Source organism: Branchiostoma belcheri, unplaced genomic scaffold, assembly GCF_001625305.1.
Source record: "Branchiostoma belcheri isolate BF01 breed outbred unplaced genomic scaffold, Haploidv18h27 scaffold63, whole genome shotgun sequence".
Lineage (NCBI taxonomy): Eukaryota > Metazoa > Chordata > Leptocardii > Amphioxiformes > Branchiostomatidae > Branchiostoma > Branchiostoma belcheri.
Genome location: NW_017804276.1, coordinates 1,100,434 through 1,118,225, shown reverse-complemented (window position 1 = coordinate 1,118,225; position 17,792 = coordinate 1,100,434). Strand labels below are relative to the sequence as shown.

Here is a 17,792-nt window from a genome sequence, read left to right as displayed (position 1 = left end):
ATAACCACCTCATAAAGCCACCTCGTTCGCTGCGCTCACTTGGTGGCTTCATTCGGTGGTTATAGCAACTGACAAGGCTTTATCACACCATATTCACCTCGGGGCGGGTCATTAACCCTTAATTCACACCCTACATAGGCCAAATGCACTATGCTAGATAACTGAAGTATAATATGGTAGTAGAAAGAAGTACTAGACTATACTATATTACGTCTGGTCTCCAAGCAGAGGCTTGGGCTTCGGTTTATTTTTTGACGTGTTTCAGCATGTAAGATGTTTGCCAACATGCAATTTGTATATACCATTGGTTTACATGTAGGTCTGGACTTATAAGTGTATATTTTCAGATAGTATTTCCGAATTGCAGAACAAAATGTTGACATTCTGCAATACTGCAAAACACTGGAAAAAAAACTTTCTACCTCTGTGATCGTTACGTTTACTGTCAATGTTACGTACTGTCCTTCCGATCCAAATCTAGACCGATGTCGGTCCGTATTTAGCTCCCTGGTCCCTATCCAATGATCTCCAATTTTCCGAACCACGATTAGACTGGATACCAAGTTGTAAGCATAGAGTATCGGGGTCCAAATCACAGGATGGAGAGCCCCTGACTCAAACTGTGCTGGCTAGAACACTGTCACTGTTCTTCACCAAGATCTCAAATTCCTATCACTGTGTCATAAGGCGTCTCACGAAACGAGACTCTTTTCCGTTTAGATTTGATATCGTGTAAACATGGCTGCCTGTAACCCAAACGGTACTGGTATATACAGCTTACATATCCGACGCTCCTACTGAATCAGCTAAAAGCTTAAGGTCTAGACCCATCGGCCGGGTCAGTTGGTAGCGCCTATAAACCCCCCCCTACGGTTACCGGCATCGTTTTAAGTTTTGGGCCTGCATGGGGGGTAGTGATTACGAATTACGCAAAATTTCCGCCGCCAATTACGAATTACGTTTAAGTCTAAGATTTGATTACGACTTTACGCTTTGCATGCAGTTACCGTACTATTACGACTTACGTTGATTTCTGAAGAGGCTGCCTACGGATTACGAAGACTATAAAAACGGTCTGATTACGCCTTACGAAAAAGGACATGCACATTTATAAACAAGTTTCAATCCATCAGTAAACAACCAACCAGCCAACCAGCCAGCCAATCAACTTGTCTTCGTAACGTTACAGTTCCAAGGACAGCTTCTAGGCGTTCAAATTACGAATGTATCGTTTTTGGTATAAGTAAGTCAGGGAATGTCTTCCAACGAAATGACAAGGCAATTGAATACCTACAAAGACGGACACAAAGTCAATGAAGCTTATATATGAACAGGACATTGCATTTCCAAGAAAAGTCACTGCGCATAATGAGGTGTTCCAAAACACAGATTTTTCCCGTTGACAGCTGAAATCAAGCATATGATAACAACTTCCCAAAATACAAGAAGCCATACAAAGCACCTGCCATCTGGAAGGTATGCATAGGAGGTTATGGTAATTCAAGCATTCAGAAGAAGAAAAAAAACGCCAATGGATTTATGGTTCCTTCCCCCATACTTGTATCAGGGTAATAAGATTATGGGAAAATGAGGCCATGTTGATTTGATTATATGGATGACATCCGAGCGCGCATGAATTTTCGGCCGTTTTCAAAAAAAAAAAAAAGATTCAACCATGCTGTAAATCGTACAAAACAGTTGCAACATGAGCAAATATATGCTGTAAGTTGAAAAAAAGAAAATGATACCAATATCGTAGAAATCAAACGAAAAAGACGAAAATGTAAAGAAATGAATTTGAAGAGTAAATAATTAGCCATACCATACTCTGTGTCATTTGTTCAACCTTCATGACCACGTAGATTTCATAATGAAAGCAACTTTTTTTTGGCCAAAATTTTTTCATTCGCACGCTCGCATCAGGTTTGGGGTTCCCAGAGGATGTCATCCATATAATCAAATCAACATGGCCTAATTCTGAAAAAAATATTAAACCCTTCAGAGAGACAGGACTGATATGATTTCTGGCCTTTTGCGTCTATCTAATTTAATTTTGTTCCAGTCAAGCCACATCCTGTATTCACTCTTTGAACTGCCTAATATCATAATATCTGGGCACATAAACAACAAACCATTTGCCATATGCCAGGTACAAAATTTATTGTTATTACGTTCTGCAAAGCATGAGTAATGAATGGGTGGCGTCAAGTTGAAATGCATTTGATACAAGCTGAGATGTGCAACTTAAAATTACACCAGTTATACACTGTCTAACCAATACTTGTGTTCACTGCCATGTGTTTTAGTCATGATACTAGTGCAGAAAATCTAAGACTGTATGTAACACGCTGAGAAAGAAAGTCGAAAAATTTTTCTAACTGGCCAGGCTTTTCTGACAGCCACTCAACTACAATGGGGTGGTGTCTGTCTAGCCTCTACCAGGCTTCAGGAGGCGGCTGGAAATAATAGAAATCGACCAAATAGAGAGATAGCACGCCGGGGGAGTTGGTCTGCTGGGAGAGAACAGTTTGCCACTCCCAACTCTTCTCTCCCAGCAGATCAACCCCGGCGTGCTATATCTCTATATTTTGCCAATTTCTACTATTTCCAGCCGCCTCCCGAAGACTGGTAGAGGCTAGTGTCTGTCAGCGAGAAGCTTGGCTAATAATGTTTTTCTTTCCCAGCATCTGCTTACAAGATTCGTACAGAACAATTGTGTGACTCTTTGGAAAATATACTACATCATTTACTAAATGTTCCCCCTACTTCAAACATACTAGCAAAAAGGGAACTTTGCCCCCCCCCTCTCCCGCCAAGTAATACATTCTGCAGAAGGCAAAAAGTGTAGCGCTAACCTGGCATTATACAATGTACAATACTACGGTTTCTTCCCTTCAGGAAAAAATCTTTCACCATCAAATCATTTAAAAGCAAGAAAAAAATATACTAATACATGTAGTTATTTCTTTAAAAACAAAATTAACACTAGTCTTACACAATACAGTCACTGTGGTAAGCTGGTTCACGGTTTCGACTGCGCATGGGTGAGGTAAAAGCCCCTAACTGGTCTTGTCCAGACCATGCCTTATACCACCATGTCCAGACATGTTTTGTGTCTCAGACTTTCGTCTTTTTCGATGCATCACTCTGCGCATCAAACCATGAGTTTATTGAAATTCACGATTATTTGCTAATATCCATGGTTGAGGCCATTCACAATTTGGATGAAGCTACCACTACCAATGAAGAGTGATGATCGTGCTACCAGTTAATGGGTACATTAGAAACGGGGAATGTTCAGGGCTTGGAGATCTGACATCAGTCATTAGCCATTATTAGTGGGAAGAAGCAAGCTAGGAATACCCGAATTTCATTAGTCGTTGACACGATATAATCCCTAAGAAATACAATGTTATGCAGTTACGCATCAATTGGTTAGATTTGCATCAAATTCTCAAGTCTCTACTGCTCTCTACCTGTCATGAAGCAAACATTTACCGCTAAATTCAATTATTTTCATGAAGGGTACGTTTTTTTATGGCTAGACTTTTGCTGCGATGTTGACTTCTTTGTTCCTTCTACAAAGCAGGGCTCTAGCCAGCACCAGTTTTTCCGTCAGTTACCCGAACTTTGCGTCGTGTGACGGAAATCTTTTAAAACCAATCCGTCAACCTTGACAGACAAAATTAAGAAAAACCTTGGGTAAAAATATGCCCCTAGATTGCGAGTGCAAATGCGATGATGAACCTAGGCTGGCGGAAAAAACTTTCAAGCTGGCCAGAGCCCTGCCACAAAGGCCTAAGTCTGTTCAGTAGCTTCAGTTTCGGCCTCGGGTTCAGCCTGCACTGGCTGGTCCTCCGCAACTGTTTCTTCCTCCTGCAACAGAAAAACAAAAACAACTTATACATGTTGTGATGTATCCAAAATAGTTTCACCAGGTTGGCAACAGACTGTATAAGAAGGTTCTTGATTCAACAAGCAGAAGTGTGATGTAGTCAGGCTTGGATGGATAATCTGTGGGGCCGTGTTTAGAGTTAAAACTTTATATCCAAGTAACTACCAACACTTTCATGATAATTTGTGGGGTCGTATGGCATAACGGTATAGTGTTCGGCTCAGACCCAAGAGGACCCGGGTTCGAATCCTGCCCAATGCCACCGATCTTGTGCGACTTTCCTCACTTCACTCAGGTGTAAATTAGTCCATCGGATAGGACATTAAATAGAGGTCCCTTGTTTGGGAGAGCTACACCCCACGCACGTTAAAGCACTTATCGAAAAGAGTAGGGGTCCTTCCCAGTGAGAGTGGTTCAAATCTTACAATCCGGTCTAACGCAGCTTGTACTTACATGCACAAAACTGGTGTGTCACACCTAAAAAAGGCGGGTTACCGGTTATGCAAAACAAACAAACAAATGCACAAACAATCTACCTCAGTTGTCTGTTGTTCCCCGTCCTCCGTGACAGCAGGAGTCTCGACCATCTCAGCCCCTTCCTCTTCCTGTCCTTCCTCAGGTTCCTCCTCCTTAGCCTTCTTCTGCCGTTTCCTCTTCTGGGGCGTGGACTTGGGCGTGTTGCCTTTCCTCTTGCGAGGGCTCTTGGGCTTGCGTTTGGGCGTTTCGTCGATATCGTCCCCTGGCCTGTAGTCGGCATCAGAGTCTTCTGTAGAGATGCGAAAGTAGAAATATTGTCAGAGGAGCTTCAAAATTATCTAGAACTTTTTTTGCATTAACACATGTTTGCAAAACAATAATAGGGGAACATGGGGTCATGTGGCATAACGACAGAGCGTTCGGCTTGGAACCAAGAGGTCCCGAGTTTGAACCCTGCCATGCCACAGATCGTGTGCCCTTGGGAAAGGCACTTTACCTGAATTTCCTCACTTTACTGACAGGTGAAAATGAGTATATCTGTTGTCCGATCATGAGTTTGTTATCTGCATTAGTGGAGCATAAATAGGAGATAAAAAAACTTGAGTGTGCCATCACCATGTTTTGAAATAAATGTTGGAATATTTTCCAAATTTGAATAAGTCCCAATCTTTCGTCTTTTTGTTGGGCATTTGATTAAATCGTTCTTTGAAATAAATTCTACCAACACAGGTGGTGTCTGTGTGGTGTAGTGGATAGAGCATCCGACTGTCAAGCAAGAAGACCCAGGTTCAATCCCCAGGGTTGGACCCAGACATGTCCGGACTTGCACCCAGACGTTGTGCCCTTGGGAAAGGCACTTAACACGTATTTTCCCCCTCAGTTAGAGGGATCATGGGCCCTACTAGGGTTTGGGTTGGCGTTAGGAAGGGCATCCAGCCGTAAAAATCTTGCTCCAAAAAGACTTGCACTTGATGCAAGTACGTCTAACCCCTGTTTCGGGGAAAAATGACATTAGAATTGGATAGAAGAAGACAGGTGAGCTAGGATGGTTGTAGTTGTTCTGGACCTACCGTCCTGCGGCTCCATTTCTGCCATGTCCGCGCCCTGTCCGTCCATCTGCTGCGCCTCGATCTCGTCCATGGCCTGTTCAAACTCATGCTCGCCCTCCGACATGGAGTCCTCGTCGTCCAGGCGGTCCTGGAGCCGCGAGCCCCGGGCGCGGCCTCGCATGGCGGGCAGGACGGCGCTGGGGTCGTGCGCCTGCTCCACGTGTTTGCGCAGGTTGCCCTTGCGGGTGAAGGACTTGTCACAGTTGGTGCAGGCGTAGCGGGGAGGGGTGTAGCCTGGCGTGTGGTGAACCTGGTCAGGAAGAGAACAGAGATTGTAAAAAAACACCTTGTACCACACTGTGCTTAATTGTGAGTGAATTGTGAATTTAGCTCAATTAATTAGCCAAAAGCACTTACACAAATACAATAATATTTATATACAGGGTTTGAAATACTGGGTGCATGTGCACCAAAAATTGGAGTTGTGCACCCATTTTTTTCTGACATCTAAATGTCAGAAAAATTATAAATCTTTGTTGTTGTTGATCTTGAAGTTCCCATTTCAGATTCAAGCTCAGAAGAGGAGCAGTAAGATCTGTGATTAGGTTTAGTTTTATATGGTGCACCCAAAAATTTTTGTGCACCCGATTTTTTAGGTTGGGTACACCTGCGTACCTTGATGTGCTGCTTGAGAAGCTGCTCCTGTCTGAAGGTGTGGTCACACTGCACGCACACGAAGGGCTTCTCGCCGGTGTGGCAGCGCTTGTGGTTGATCAGGTGCCTCTCCTGCGTACAGCAGTAGTTACAGTCCTCACACCTGAACCGCTTCTCTCCCTGGAAACACCCGCAAATACATCAATCAGTCTTTCTCAAAATCAATAGACAGAACAATACAAAAAAGGGGAAGAATGATAATAAAATTAACAATCAGAAAACCATTGTACTGACCTGGTGTGTTTTAAGATGTTAGGTAAGGTTGTACTGAGATGTTGTACTGACCTGGTGTGTTTTGAGATGTTTGGTAAGGTTGTACTGACCTGGTGTGTTTTGAGATGTTTGGTAAGGTTGTACTTGTCGGGGAAGGCTGAGCTGCAGTACTTGCAGGTGAGCAGCTTGTCGCCTGTATGGAGTTTGCGGACGTGAGACTTGAGGTCACTCTTCCGCGTCAGGGCGGTGCCACAGATGTCACAGATGTAAGACGGCGCCGTTCCCAAGTGACGCTGAAAATGTGAAAAGATTCGTCAAATAACATGAAATTTGGCATGAAAGTAAAGGGGCTAAATACCCCCAGGTGTTTTTTTTTTGTGATACAGGCTTTTAGAATGGTTTAATTTGAGCTTTTTGGCTGTGTTATAGAAAATGTGCTATTGCAGTGTGTTACCATATTTGGGAATAAGTCATCAGAATGGCATGCAGAGCAAGCAACCAATAGGCATACAGCTTTCCTCTAATCTTCTTGCTGATTGGCTGTTGGGATTTGATTGGGTTAACTCAATTTACAACTGTAGAAATCCATGCCATATTCACAGTATTAACTGCATTTAAGTGTTTTTTTTTAGGTATGTCAAGCTTTCCTGCTCCAGCATTGGAATGCTGGGCATAAACACTTGTTTTTATCTTCAGTTTGCATAAATGCAATTTAAATCCTAACCAATAATGTAGGTGATAGCTATCCAACTGTTGTCACTTCATACTATAGTTATATCAATGTAAAGAATTGTTTTCCTTGTATTTCTCCTTTCCCTGCCATGTCGTGAAATGTGGCAAAGCCATGCTGAATTTGCTCCAAAGCAAATGTCGGCCTTTCTAGTTTCAGTCCAGTTTATAGTTGTTAACAGTCCCTGCAGCATATAAAACTCCACATGCATCTCTCATGTACATATAAACCTGGTGTACATGGACCAGTACAGGTTAGGAGCAGGTAGACATCAGAAATACCTGCACAGCTCCAATTTTACCTGCACTAACCTGCATATACCCAGTACATGGACCAGTGTAGGCTAGGTGCAGGTAGACATCAGAAATACCTGCACAGCTCCAATTTTACCTGCACTAACCTGCATATACCCAGTACATGGACCAGTGCAGGTTAGGTGCAGGTAGACATCAGAAATACCTGCACAGTATTTAGCTTAGCTGTATCATATTTCATACCTGCATGTGCATTTTGAGGCTGCCGCTCTGCGTGAAGGTGGCCAGACACACGGAGCACTCGTAAGGCTTCTCGCCTGTATGGGTCCGCATGTGGCGCTTCAACTTGTAGCTGTCAGGGCTCGCATAGCTACACCTGGACAAACAACAACAGGGGACAGGTTAACATTTAGTGAACTCTTTGGTTCAAACTTCTAGGTAGTATTTTTAGAGTTTCTGTGAATTCATTTCCTCCTTGTACTCACTAAAAAACAGATCTGTATGTATTATGTATAGCCGGTATAACCACCCTTTGGCATAAGATGGCTCCCAGGCAGGGCTCGAAATTTATTTTTGGGAATAGGTGCACCCAACCTAAAAAATAGGTGCACAAGAAAGTTTTTGGGTGCACCATATGAAACAAAACCTAATTACAGATGTTACTGGTCCTCTTCTGAGCTTGAATGTGAAATGGGAGCTAATTTCAAAATCTTACAAATCAAGTACTACAACAAAGATTTTATTATTTTTCTGATACTTCAGATACCAAGAATATCCTGTATACTATATACATTCAATATGTACAAAAATACCTACAAAAATATTTTGGTGCACTGGACAGAAAAAAATTGGGTGCAAAGCTCCACTAAAGTATTTCGAGCCCTGCTCCCAAACAATGAATTTATAAACACAACCAAAGAAATGGTCGGATGTACTTTCAAAGTGTCTAGGACAGAAACTTTTCTTGCTTTACAATTTTCCCACTGGCTAACAGACTCCTGGCCAACTTCCTTCCAGGTCACAGGGTTCTCCACAGAAAGAAAGACACCTACACCAGTTGAAAGACAGCATAATTTAGAGAATAGAGGTCCACATCACAGTGTAGGGGCTTCTATGCTCAAACTATACGAGGGCCTAGGAAAAAAATGTTGTGTTTCCTGTTTCAGTCTTGAAAAAATTAGGGTCAGTAGGTAGGGATTATCTTTTTTCTTTATTTTATTACTTTTTTAATTTCTCAGTAGTGATTCAACTTATACAATACAGTTTAACAAAGTAAAACTTGCATGAAGAAAGTTATATTTTCAACGTCAATGTTGGAAAACTGATTGTACAACGTTTCATCACTCAGGTGGAGCAAGAAAAGGTCAATCAGCTCAAAATAGTTATGTCACTTGCACTGGGGTTCACACAAAAAAGGCTACGGTCGGGAAACAGGAAACACAACATTTTTTTTACTAGACCTAGCTGGCATGACACTGGCCGATATCAAGGGACTTGCTGTATATAAGCGTACTCACATGCCACACTGGAATGGACGCTCCCCGGTGTGAGACCTCATGTGGCGCTTGAGCTTGCTGATCTCGACACTGGCGTAGTCGCACATGGTGCACTTGTGGGGCTTCTCGTGCGTGTGCTTGTAGCGGCGGTGGCGCATGAGCTCACCGCTGGTCACAAAACTCATGGGGCACTGATCGCACTTGTGAGGCTTGACGCCATTGTGGCTGTTGATGTGGTTCTGGAGGGACTGCATGGTGCGGAACTCCCGCTCGCACGTGCCACACTTGAAGGGGCGCTCGTCCGTGTGGACCTTCATGTGGCGCTCCAGGAAGGCCATCCTCTGGCACGTGTAGTCGCACTTGTAACACTGGTATGTCTTCCCACCCACCCGCATCTTCTTGGGCGATCTCCCCTTCACCTGAAATACATAATGGTCATTATAAATATGATAATATTTTACTGACAGTAAACAATGCTGATGCAAATAGACCTTACATTCAGTGTTTTTTGTTCCTAACATAAAAAGAAAACAATTATTGCAATTTTCTAGTATGTATTGAAACATAGTTGAGAAAATTGCATTTAAAATGACTGCCTTAAAACTACACTGACTTTTTAATAAATGATTTAAGATCTGGCAGCATAAAGATAACAATATATGTGCTAGTGGGCAATATGAAGGACAAGCATGTTTGTGACATGATGAGTTTCTGTATGGATCTGTTGTCTCTAACCTTGGGAGTCATGGCGTCTCCTGCCTTGGAGCGTTTGCCGTCAGGCTTGTCTAACTCGTCAAAGTCGTAGACGGAGATGTCTCCTTCCTTGGTGGACTCGGCCCCTCCCTCCTCCCCCTCCTGCCAGTCCGGGTCTGCGGCGTTCCCGTCCGGCTCCTCCCCCTCCTGGTCCTCCCCCTCCCCGGCCTCCTCCTCCTCCCCATTCTCCACGGCCTGCTGCTGCTGCCCCTCCCCCTGCGCGATGTCCACGGGGACCAGCTCGTACATGACCGTGATCTGACCAGGCTGCAGCGAGCCCACCGCCTGCGTCGCCGTCACCTGCCCCTCGTCTGAACCGCTCTGCACGATGATGCTGACCGACCCCGAGGCCCCGCCCTCCGCCGCCATCTGCTGCAGCTGCGCCGCCACCTCCTCACTCACCACCTCGTGGACCTCCGTGTCCCCCTGGGTGGTGACGATTCGCACCTGCTGCTGCGGCTGGGTCTGCTGCGCGGCTGCTTCACCCGCGGCCTCCGCGGAGACGTACACCTGCTGGGCAGGCGCGGCTTCTTCCACAGCTGCAGTTTCAGCTGCGTCGGGTGCTGCTGCAGGTTCCGGGGCCTTGCCGGCCTCCTCAACACCTGGGGTCGTTTCCATTTCTTCAGGTGCAGCTGTTTCACCTGCACTCTCGACAGCAGCTGCTTCTTGAACAGCAGGTGCAGCATCTGTGGTACAATAACACGACATAATGTTAACATAAAATCCACATTCATACAAATGTAAAATATACAAGCACTCAAGCATCATTCCCCATGATATCTTACATTGTATATTACACATATTATTAAGTTCCCAGATGGCTAGCCTACAACTTTAATAATGTTAAATGTAACCCAACACCACAAGGTGTCTGCTCCAGCACCAGTTTAATACTATGGTGACAGACTTGATCCACGTCATTGACTTTATGTGTTCAGAGAACAAAAAGAAGAAACTGAGCAAAAACTAAGGTAAACAAAACAAAACCACAGGTGTGACACTTGCTGACACACCTGGTGCATCGTCTTTACCCTGCTGCCCGTCGGCGCCCCCCTCAGCCAGAGGTTTGACTTCCCCCGAGATCTCCTGATGGAACGTCTCCAGGTACGACTGCAGCTGTCCCAGGTCGTCCTGCTTCTCACCTGACACCTGCTCACCTGTAGCCTGCACCTGTTCAGCAGGTGCTTCCACCTGTTCAGCTGCCCCCTGTACCTGTTCGGCTGCACCGTCCTCGGCTGTTTGAAACAGACAAGGTAGACAATATGCATAATCAAACACTGGTCACTCTGAACTTTTGGGAAAAATTGATATTTTGAGACATAATTGGGTTCCTTTATGTCTATTTGTATAGCTGGTATAACTGCCCTTCAGTCAGCGTAACACACTAGCTTCAGCTTGTCAAATACTTCCTGAATTCCCCCACATACCCCCTAAGGTAGTCCCATGGCCTTTTTGAGGGGCAGTGGGTTGTTAATTCACTGAGTCTAGGACACTATTTGAAGGCCAAGCCCATTCCTCTGCTTCTATTGCCTTCTATGTCCCCACCCAAAGTCAGGTACCAATTTAAACATGGGTACAGTGAGAAAAGTTGTGTTTTGTTTATCAGGCACACGTCCCGGCTTTTGGATCCGGAAAAGTCCCCCGATTTTCCTGTCTACTCTGCAATTATGATTATAGTGCGCCTGCACTGGGAGTGAACATAAGCAAAATAAAGTTCAAGCTGAAGTCATACAATACTACAAACAGATTGGGACAGTTCATCCTCACTTTGGGACAATTGAAATTTATTTTGGGGACAGTGCTGGGACAATAGAAAGAAAAGTTAATTTCGAGGCCTGATACTCAGAAGTGAAATGTCCATTTGATGTTCCCAACCTGCAGCTGTAGCGTTGGGCTCGTCTCCTGCCTCCACTGGTGGAGGTGCGGGTGACTTGACTGGTGGAGCCTCCACTGCAGGTTTGGCTGGAGCCTCCGTCATGTCACCACTGCCCCCATCCTCCACTGTTGCCATGGTGACCGTCTGTCACACCTGAGGTCATCAAGATGATTGACAGTTGTCAAAACTGACAGTTGTCAAAACAGAACCAGTATATAAAGAGTGTTCAACTACTACTGTAATTCCCTTTATGTTCACGGTAGCAAAAGTAAACGGCCTGAGAAACATGGACATGTTCACGGAACTTTATATTCACAGTGGTGACAAAGTGCAGAAAAAGGAAGTCCAGATTTTATTTGTTAACTGTACTGATAACTTCACGATGACAGTGAAAACAGTGAACATAACAGTACTGTGAAAAAATCAGGAATTACAGTATACGGTGTGCACATAGTTCTCACTTCCTAAGCTATTTAGGGACTGTACGATATTTACCGGGGGGGAGGGCCGGTCGTCTGAGGGGGGAGGGCCTAGGAAAAAAATTTTGAGCCGGGGGAGGGCCTAGGAAAAAATATTTTAATTTGGGGGAGGGCCTAGGTAAAATTTTTTCCAAGATCCCTTTAACTCTACAACGTTTTTATACACTTTCAAAACATGATTAAACGTCTGTCCCATACATATTGTAGCGATTTTTCAGTCATTGGAATTGGCAGAATTTTACGTTCCAATAATATCCATCCCTATTATTATAATGTATTCGCCCAAATCTCCTACAGTCCCCTTCAAAATCTTGCATTTTCGCCAGAATCGGCGAAACTGGACTACACAGCCAAATTACATGGATTAAAGTCGCGTCAATCGAAACGATACCGATCAAAAATGTAGGGAAGGCTTGTCTGAAGATTTTGAAAATTAATTTTCGCCGTTCAACGCACCCTTCCCAGAGGTGTGCACGTGCGTGCGTGCGTCGGCAAAGGTCCCGCTGGTCCCGCCTCGCAACTCGCTCAAACTTCTCGGCGTGGATGTCGGATGTCGACGGATTAATTTGGTATTTTTCTTAAACCAAGGACTATTTTAACATTTATATCTATGTCCTTCCAAAGTTAATTGAAAACAACACGTAAGTTGGCAATATTGTTTCCCTGTTTGTAATAAAATTGACGCGGAAGAAGTTCGTGGACGAAAGGTAGGCTAGATAGAGGATTATTTCGATTACACTGACTGACCATAACGTTACTGACTTTAAATTTATAGCTCGATGTACCAGCGAAATTTGTGCTGCCAATTTTGCCCCTCAACATGCAAAACATGGGTTGAAATTCAAAATTTTTCCGGGGGGGACATGCAAAAAAAGCCGGGCCTACTCGGGCTCTAGTGGCGCCTGCGGCGCGATGGCTCGCGCCTTCGGCGCTTCATGCGGGGTAAATTTTCAATCAAAATCTCTTCCTCCCCATACGAAATTTCACTCTCTATGATTCACGCCGGGGGGAGGGCCTAGGAAAAATTTTTTGAGCCGGGGGGAGGGCCTAGGAAAAATTTTTTTGACCTGGGGGGAGGGCCTAGGAAAAAATTTTTTACGCTACCCCCGGACGACCGGCCCCCCCTCCCCGGTAAATATCGTACAGTCCCTTAAGCATAGGGGGCCGCCCCCTAGGCTGTGATTTGGGCTCCATTCGCTGTGATTTGGACCCTTATGCTGTATTCCAACCAGTATAGGGGTGTTTTTTGTGGGAGAACCTTCATAAATTTTGGAAAAAATGAAAGTATAATTTTAGAATGAAGCTATAGCAAAGAGAAAACCGTAACTTCACAAAATCTGTATCTCAATAACTTAAGCGAGAAATTGTGTCCAGTTACCAAAGTGTTGTTTTGGGTGGCGAGTCAAATGCTCCTTCAAATAATTTCCCGAGTCTAGTTATAGCAAGGAGGTTTTTAAAAACTTTGAATAAAGATTTCTTTATGGGTCCAGCAAAACTTATATCCAAATCTATATTAGAAGTGAAATGTTATGTAGGAAGGCAAATGCTGTATAGCAGGTGATCTGTAGTACTACATGGAAAGATCCTAGTAAAGTTCTACCTAACATGTTGATGATAGCATTCTGCCTAACTCACTGTTTGCCTAACTTGGCTTGGGCTACACATGTACTGAGTACAGGAATAACAAGGAAAATCGTAGATTTTGTACCTCCGGGTATTGAAATGTATGTTGCAGAATGTTGGGTGCATGTTAGGACTGTTCTTTAAATTAGTGAATGGTGTCTGGGTGTGTGTGTGTTCACGCGAATACCACGTGACACAACTATGCAAGAGGAAGCTACGCAACTTGACACCTGTGCGAACAAGAACAATATGATTATGAACGGGGATAAGTCCTATGAGTTGAGACTGTGCTTTTCAAAAAATCCACCTGTTCCACCTCCCCTCATAGCCTGACTAAATCGCGCTCCTGGCGGCCGCCGCCCTAAGGTTGCCGCCCCCTTCTTGGGGTGGGGGTCATTAACCTCCGGCCGAGAGCTTGTATACACAGGCTACCTCAGCGACCAGCGATCAACTCCAGTGCGCGGAACGGAACTTGCTCTCGAAAATGTATCAAGCCGCTACGCTTCCCCCCGCGGCTGCCATCCCTCCCCACTTATCCCACACTAGTTCAAATCACGTAAAAAAAACCCATCAAAACATGCACAGAAGCGTGTTCATATCTTTCATGTTACGGTTAAAACTTAGAACCTCATTTTGAGCGAACGTTACAAACACGAGACAAAATAATATTTTCGAAAACAAATCGCAATCTTATCAGCAAGGTTTCATTGATTCCTGTTAGATTTAACCGGTACCAAACCGCGGCAGGCAGCTAAGAACAGCGACATATTTGCCACGGTTAGCACAAGTGGCGGTGATATATTCAGGTCGTGCCGCCATGTGTTTGTTTAGATATCAGTGTGAATAGCAGCCCTGTTTCAGACACGGCCGGCCTGCCGGCGTTTCCGGCACGGGCACGATAATGCTGACACCCCTCTGTGTGAAAGGTCAGATCAGTGGTCGCGACCTCAATCGTCCTTATACATGCAAAGGTCAAAAGCTGAGGCCCACTTTCACACTGAAAGGGGTGTCCATCGGCGGTCTAAACGCATCATTTTGACGCACTAAAACACACATACTAAAAAACCAAAACAACGTGCACCATCTACAGCCCAACAGCAAAACGTATACCAACTCCCAGACATATCCGTCCACCCAAACGCGAGAAACGGGTGCGAACGCAATTTTCGTCTTCCCTCACAAAACCTCCGCGCTCGGGATGTACATCCCTACCCGGAGGTAAAAACCTAGTGGAGGGAATATTGTCAGTCAGTCAAGTTTGTTGCCAGTAGGCAAAGGCAGAGCTCTGTTCCATAGCAGTCGGTAACATTTGCTTCCTTAGGCTACACCAATTTAATTTCTTGTTTAACGGATTCGCCTGCTTCATTTTTTTCTGATTTGCAAAAAAAAATTCTGAATCAACTGCAAAATGGTCATATTTTACCCTGAACAGCTGAAAACAGTCCTTTTCTTCCTAGTTGTTACAGTTATTCCATCTTTCAGTTTCAATGCAATAGTATCAAAGTTCAAAATTCATTGTTTAGATTTTGAATCAGCCTGGTGTGTTGACTTCATGGCCCCTATCGTACCATTTTTGGGCATAATAGGATGCCTAGGACTGTTTTTATTACCTTCGCCAAGAAGGTTATGTTTTCAGTAGCGTTTGTCCGTCTGTCTGTTTGTCTGTGAACAGCATAACGCAAGAAGCTTAGTATGCATTGTCATGAAACTTGGTAGGTGGGTAGGTCTTGATAAGACCTAGAAATGATTAGATTTTGGGCCCCCTGGCGGCTTTTGTTGGTACTGCAGCAGAACTTCCGGTTTTGATATCTCGCAATCTGGACATGTCAGGGTCACGAATTTTAGTTGGTAGATAGCTCTTGGGGTAGGGAAGAAGTGACATAAGTTTGGCCCCCCTAGCGCCTTGTTCTGGAACTGCAGGAGCATTTGTTGAAAAATTTTCGAAGGATGATAACTCAAGAACCGGTGGACGGATTGTCATGATTTTTGGTATGTAGGTAGCTGAAGTGATACTTGACACAATCAAATGACAGTTATGCAAATCAGGAGCTAATTTGCATAATTAATGAGGAAATTCTATAAATCTGCTTCGTTCGATAATAGGACTATGAAACACGTGTGACATGTAGTAGAGAACGAAAAAAACATCTGAGGATATAGATTATGTAAATGAAGACCTAATTTGCATAATTAATGAGAATATTTTATAATTTCATAGTTGTAACTTCTGGGAATTTCATACTTGCCACATTTGGAAGTTAAGTGAAGGCGAACATCAATAAACATAGTTTATTCAAATCATGACCTCATTTGCATAATTTATGAGAAAGTGCTATAATAGCCTTTTTGTGAAGATAGGGTTGTCATTGGGTGGAAAATATGATCAACTGATATAATCCATGCTAATGAGGCTCTTACTTTCAAAATCAATGATTAAAATTGTATGATTCTTCAACCGCAAGGGTTAACATCATTTGGCGAAGGTATGAGATCGTGGAACTCTTGTTTTTTATTTTTTTCGCCCGCCCGCTCCATTATTTTTCTAGAAAAATCTGTTAACCAAGAAATTAAATTGGTGTGGCCTTACATTTAGTTTACATTTGGCACCAAAAAATTGAAGGTCTCGTAGTGTCATACTAGTACTTCCATAAAATACTTAACAGTTATTTAATTGTGAATTTCTTGTTTCAGTCATTTATATTATAAGGCCAAAGCAAGTTATTTGTATGGATGACATCAGCACACGCATTCATTTTTACCAGATTTTGGGGAAAGAACAAGAAATTTTGATGCCCTCTGACAGTGGTCAACATGCCGAAAATGTCAGCTGCCATGCCGGAATGTGGATGGCAGCTAAAAAATAAAGTAAATATGAAAAGAGGAGACAAGAAAAGTGTATGTTGGTGATGCTTCTTATTTTCCATGGTAAAATTGTGTGTTGTATATGCTGTGTGCATGAGGATAGGGGGCTATGAGTATAGTGCTGTGTACCTAAACCCACATTTAGGTGCAGGTCCAGATTCAAGTCCAGAGGTTTAGCTTCAGTTCCGGACTTGTAAGTCCAGACCTAAACCCGTGGCATATACAGACATGTTGGCAACCGTGCAATGTTGTTTAGGCAAAATTTGGCCACATCCATTTTGTAACATGGAGGCTGACACTTGATGATGCCCGATGACAATCTTTTCATCATTTTGCAGCACAGATTGTGCAATCTATGGAAGGTTCTTGGTGGTTTGGAAAGAAAAGGGGGTATGTGACATGTTTTATTTGTGTAATAAGTCCAGACTCGGTTCTTGACTTTTAGGTTTTATTGTACTTAAACCTAAACATTTTACGAAGTCCGGAACCAATCCAGCGAACCGGTACACATCACTATATGAGTACTAGTATTATAATATGAATGATTTACAGGCATAATCCAACATGATTTTCAACCTTCAGTCGACAATTTAATATTCTATGTACAGTATTGAGAGAAAAGTCAAACCAAGACACACAAAACAAAAACAACCTAAGCCTTCACAGGGCTTTAATACAACAATAAAATGTATCTATTGAACTGATTTCCTCATATGGGGGGGGGGGGCATGATTTGTTGAAATTTGCGACACTGTGACTGTGTGAGAAATACAGATACGGCCAAATTATTATTTATCAAAAGTAGCTCAAGGTAAAAGCACATTACCATGATTTTCATTCCGTTCCAAATCGCACCGTGCGTGTGTTCAGCTTCTCAAAATGTACGGCCGCATAATTTCAGTCAATGCAGAACAATAAATAAAATCCCCCGCTCATTAGCATATTCTGCTGCAGCGAGAATAGAACGCCGCCCAGATTTTTCTAAAAAAAAAAGGAGATTTTACAAAATTATGCATCATAACACAACTTTTCGTGTAGGAAAACAACACCTGGAACTAGCTGCCCAAGCGGTCCAGATAAGATTAAACACGGCCTCTCCAGTCTGCACGGAAATATTAACCCAAGCCGACGGGCGAGCTGCACGCCCAACCAAGACGCCATTTTTGCCAGGCCATTTTCCCTCCTCAAAAAAACCCAAACCACGACCGCCCTTTTGTTGTCTTCCCCTCCGAAATTTCTGGCTGGATGTCGAGTTTTGCACCGGCGGATCGTATGGTGGCGTGGCGCAGGAAATGTTGGCGGAGGCTTTCCCCGGGACCGATGTTTGTTGGCAGAGCCCCTCGCGCGGCAATACCAGCTCCGCTGAAACGC

At 43.7% G+C, this 17,792-nt stretch overlaps 1 protein-coding gene across 3 annotated transcripts; it reads right to left on the bottom strand.

Moving 5' to 3' along the window:
- Positions 1-2,610: 2,610 nt before the first annotated feature.
- On the bottom strand, positions 2,611-17,742 carry LOC109483257 (transcriptional repressor CTCF-like). Of its 3 annotated transcripts, none has more exons than XM_019786248.1 (11): positions 17,632-17,742; positions 11,457-11,610; positions 10,613-10,816; positions 9,564-10,267; positions 8,850-9,247; positions 7,576-7,708; positions 6,459-6,641; positions 6,097-6,255; positions 5,443-5,731; positions 4,432-4,661; positions 2,611-3,876 (listed from the first exon to the last, which is right to left on the bottom strand). In XM_019786248.1, the coding sequence occupies exons 2-11, from the start codon at positions 11,590-11,592 to the stop codon at positions 3,799-3,801; spliced, it is 2,514 nt and encodes an 837-aa protein (XP_019641807.1). In that variant the 5' UTR covers positions 11,593-11,610; positions 17,632-17,742; the 3' UTR covers positions 2,611-3,798. The 3 variants fall into 3 exon arrangements, with proteins under 3 accessions (XP_019641807.1, XP_019641805.1, XP_019641806.1); XM_019786246.1 differs by lacking the exon at positions 17,632-17,742 and adding an exon at positions 17,471-17,606; XM_019786247.1 differs by lacking the exon at positions 17,632-17,742 and adding an exon at positions 17,248-17,270.
- Positions 17,743-17,792: the final 50 nt, after the last annotated feature.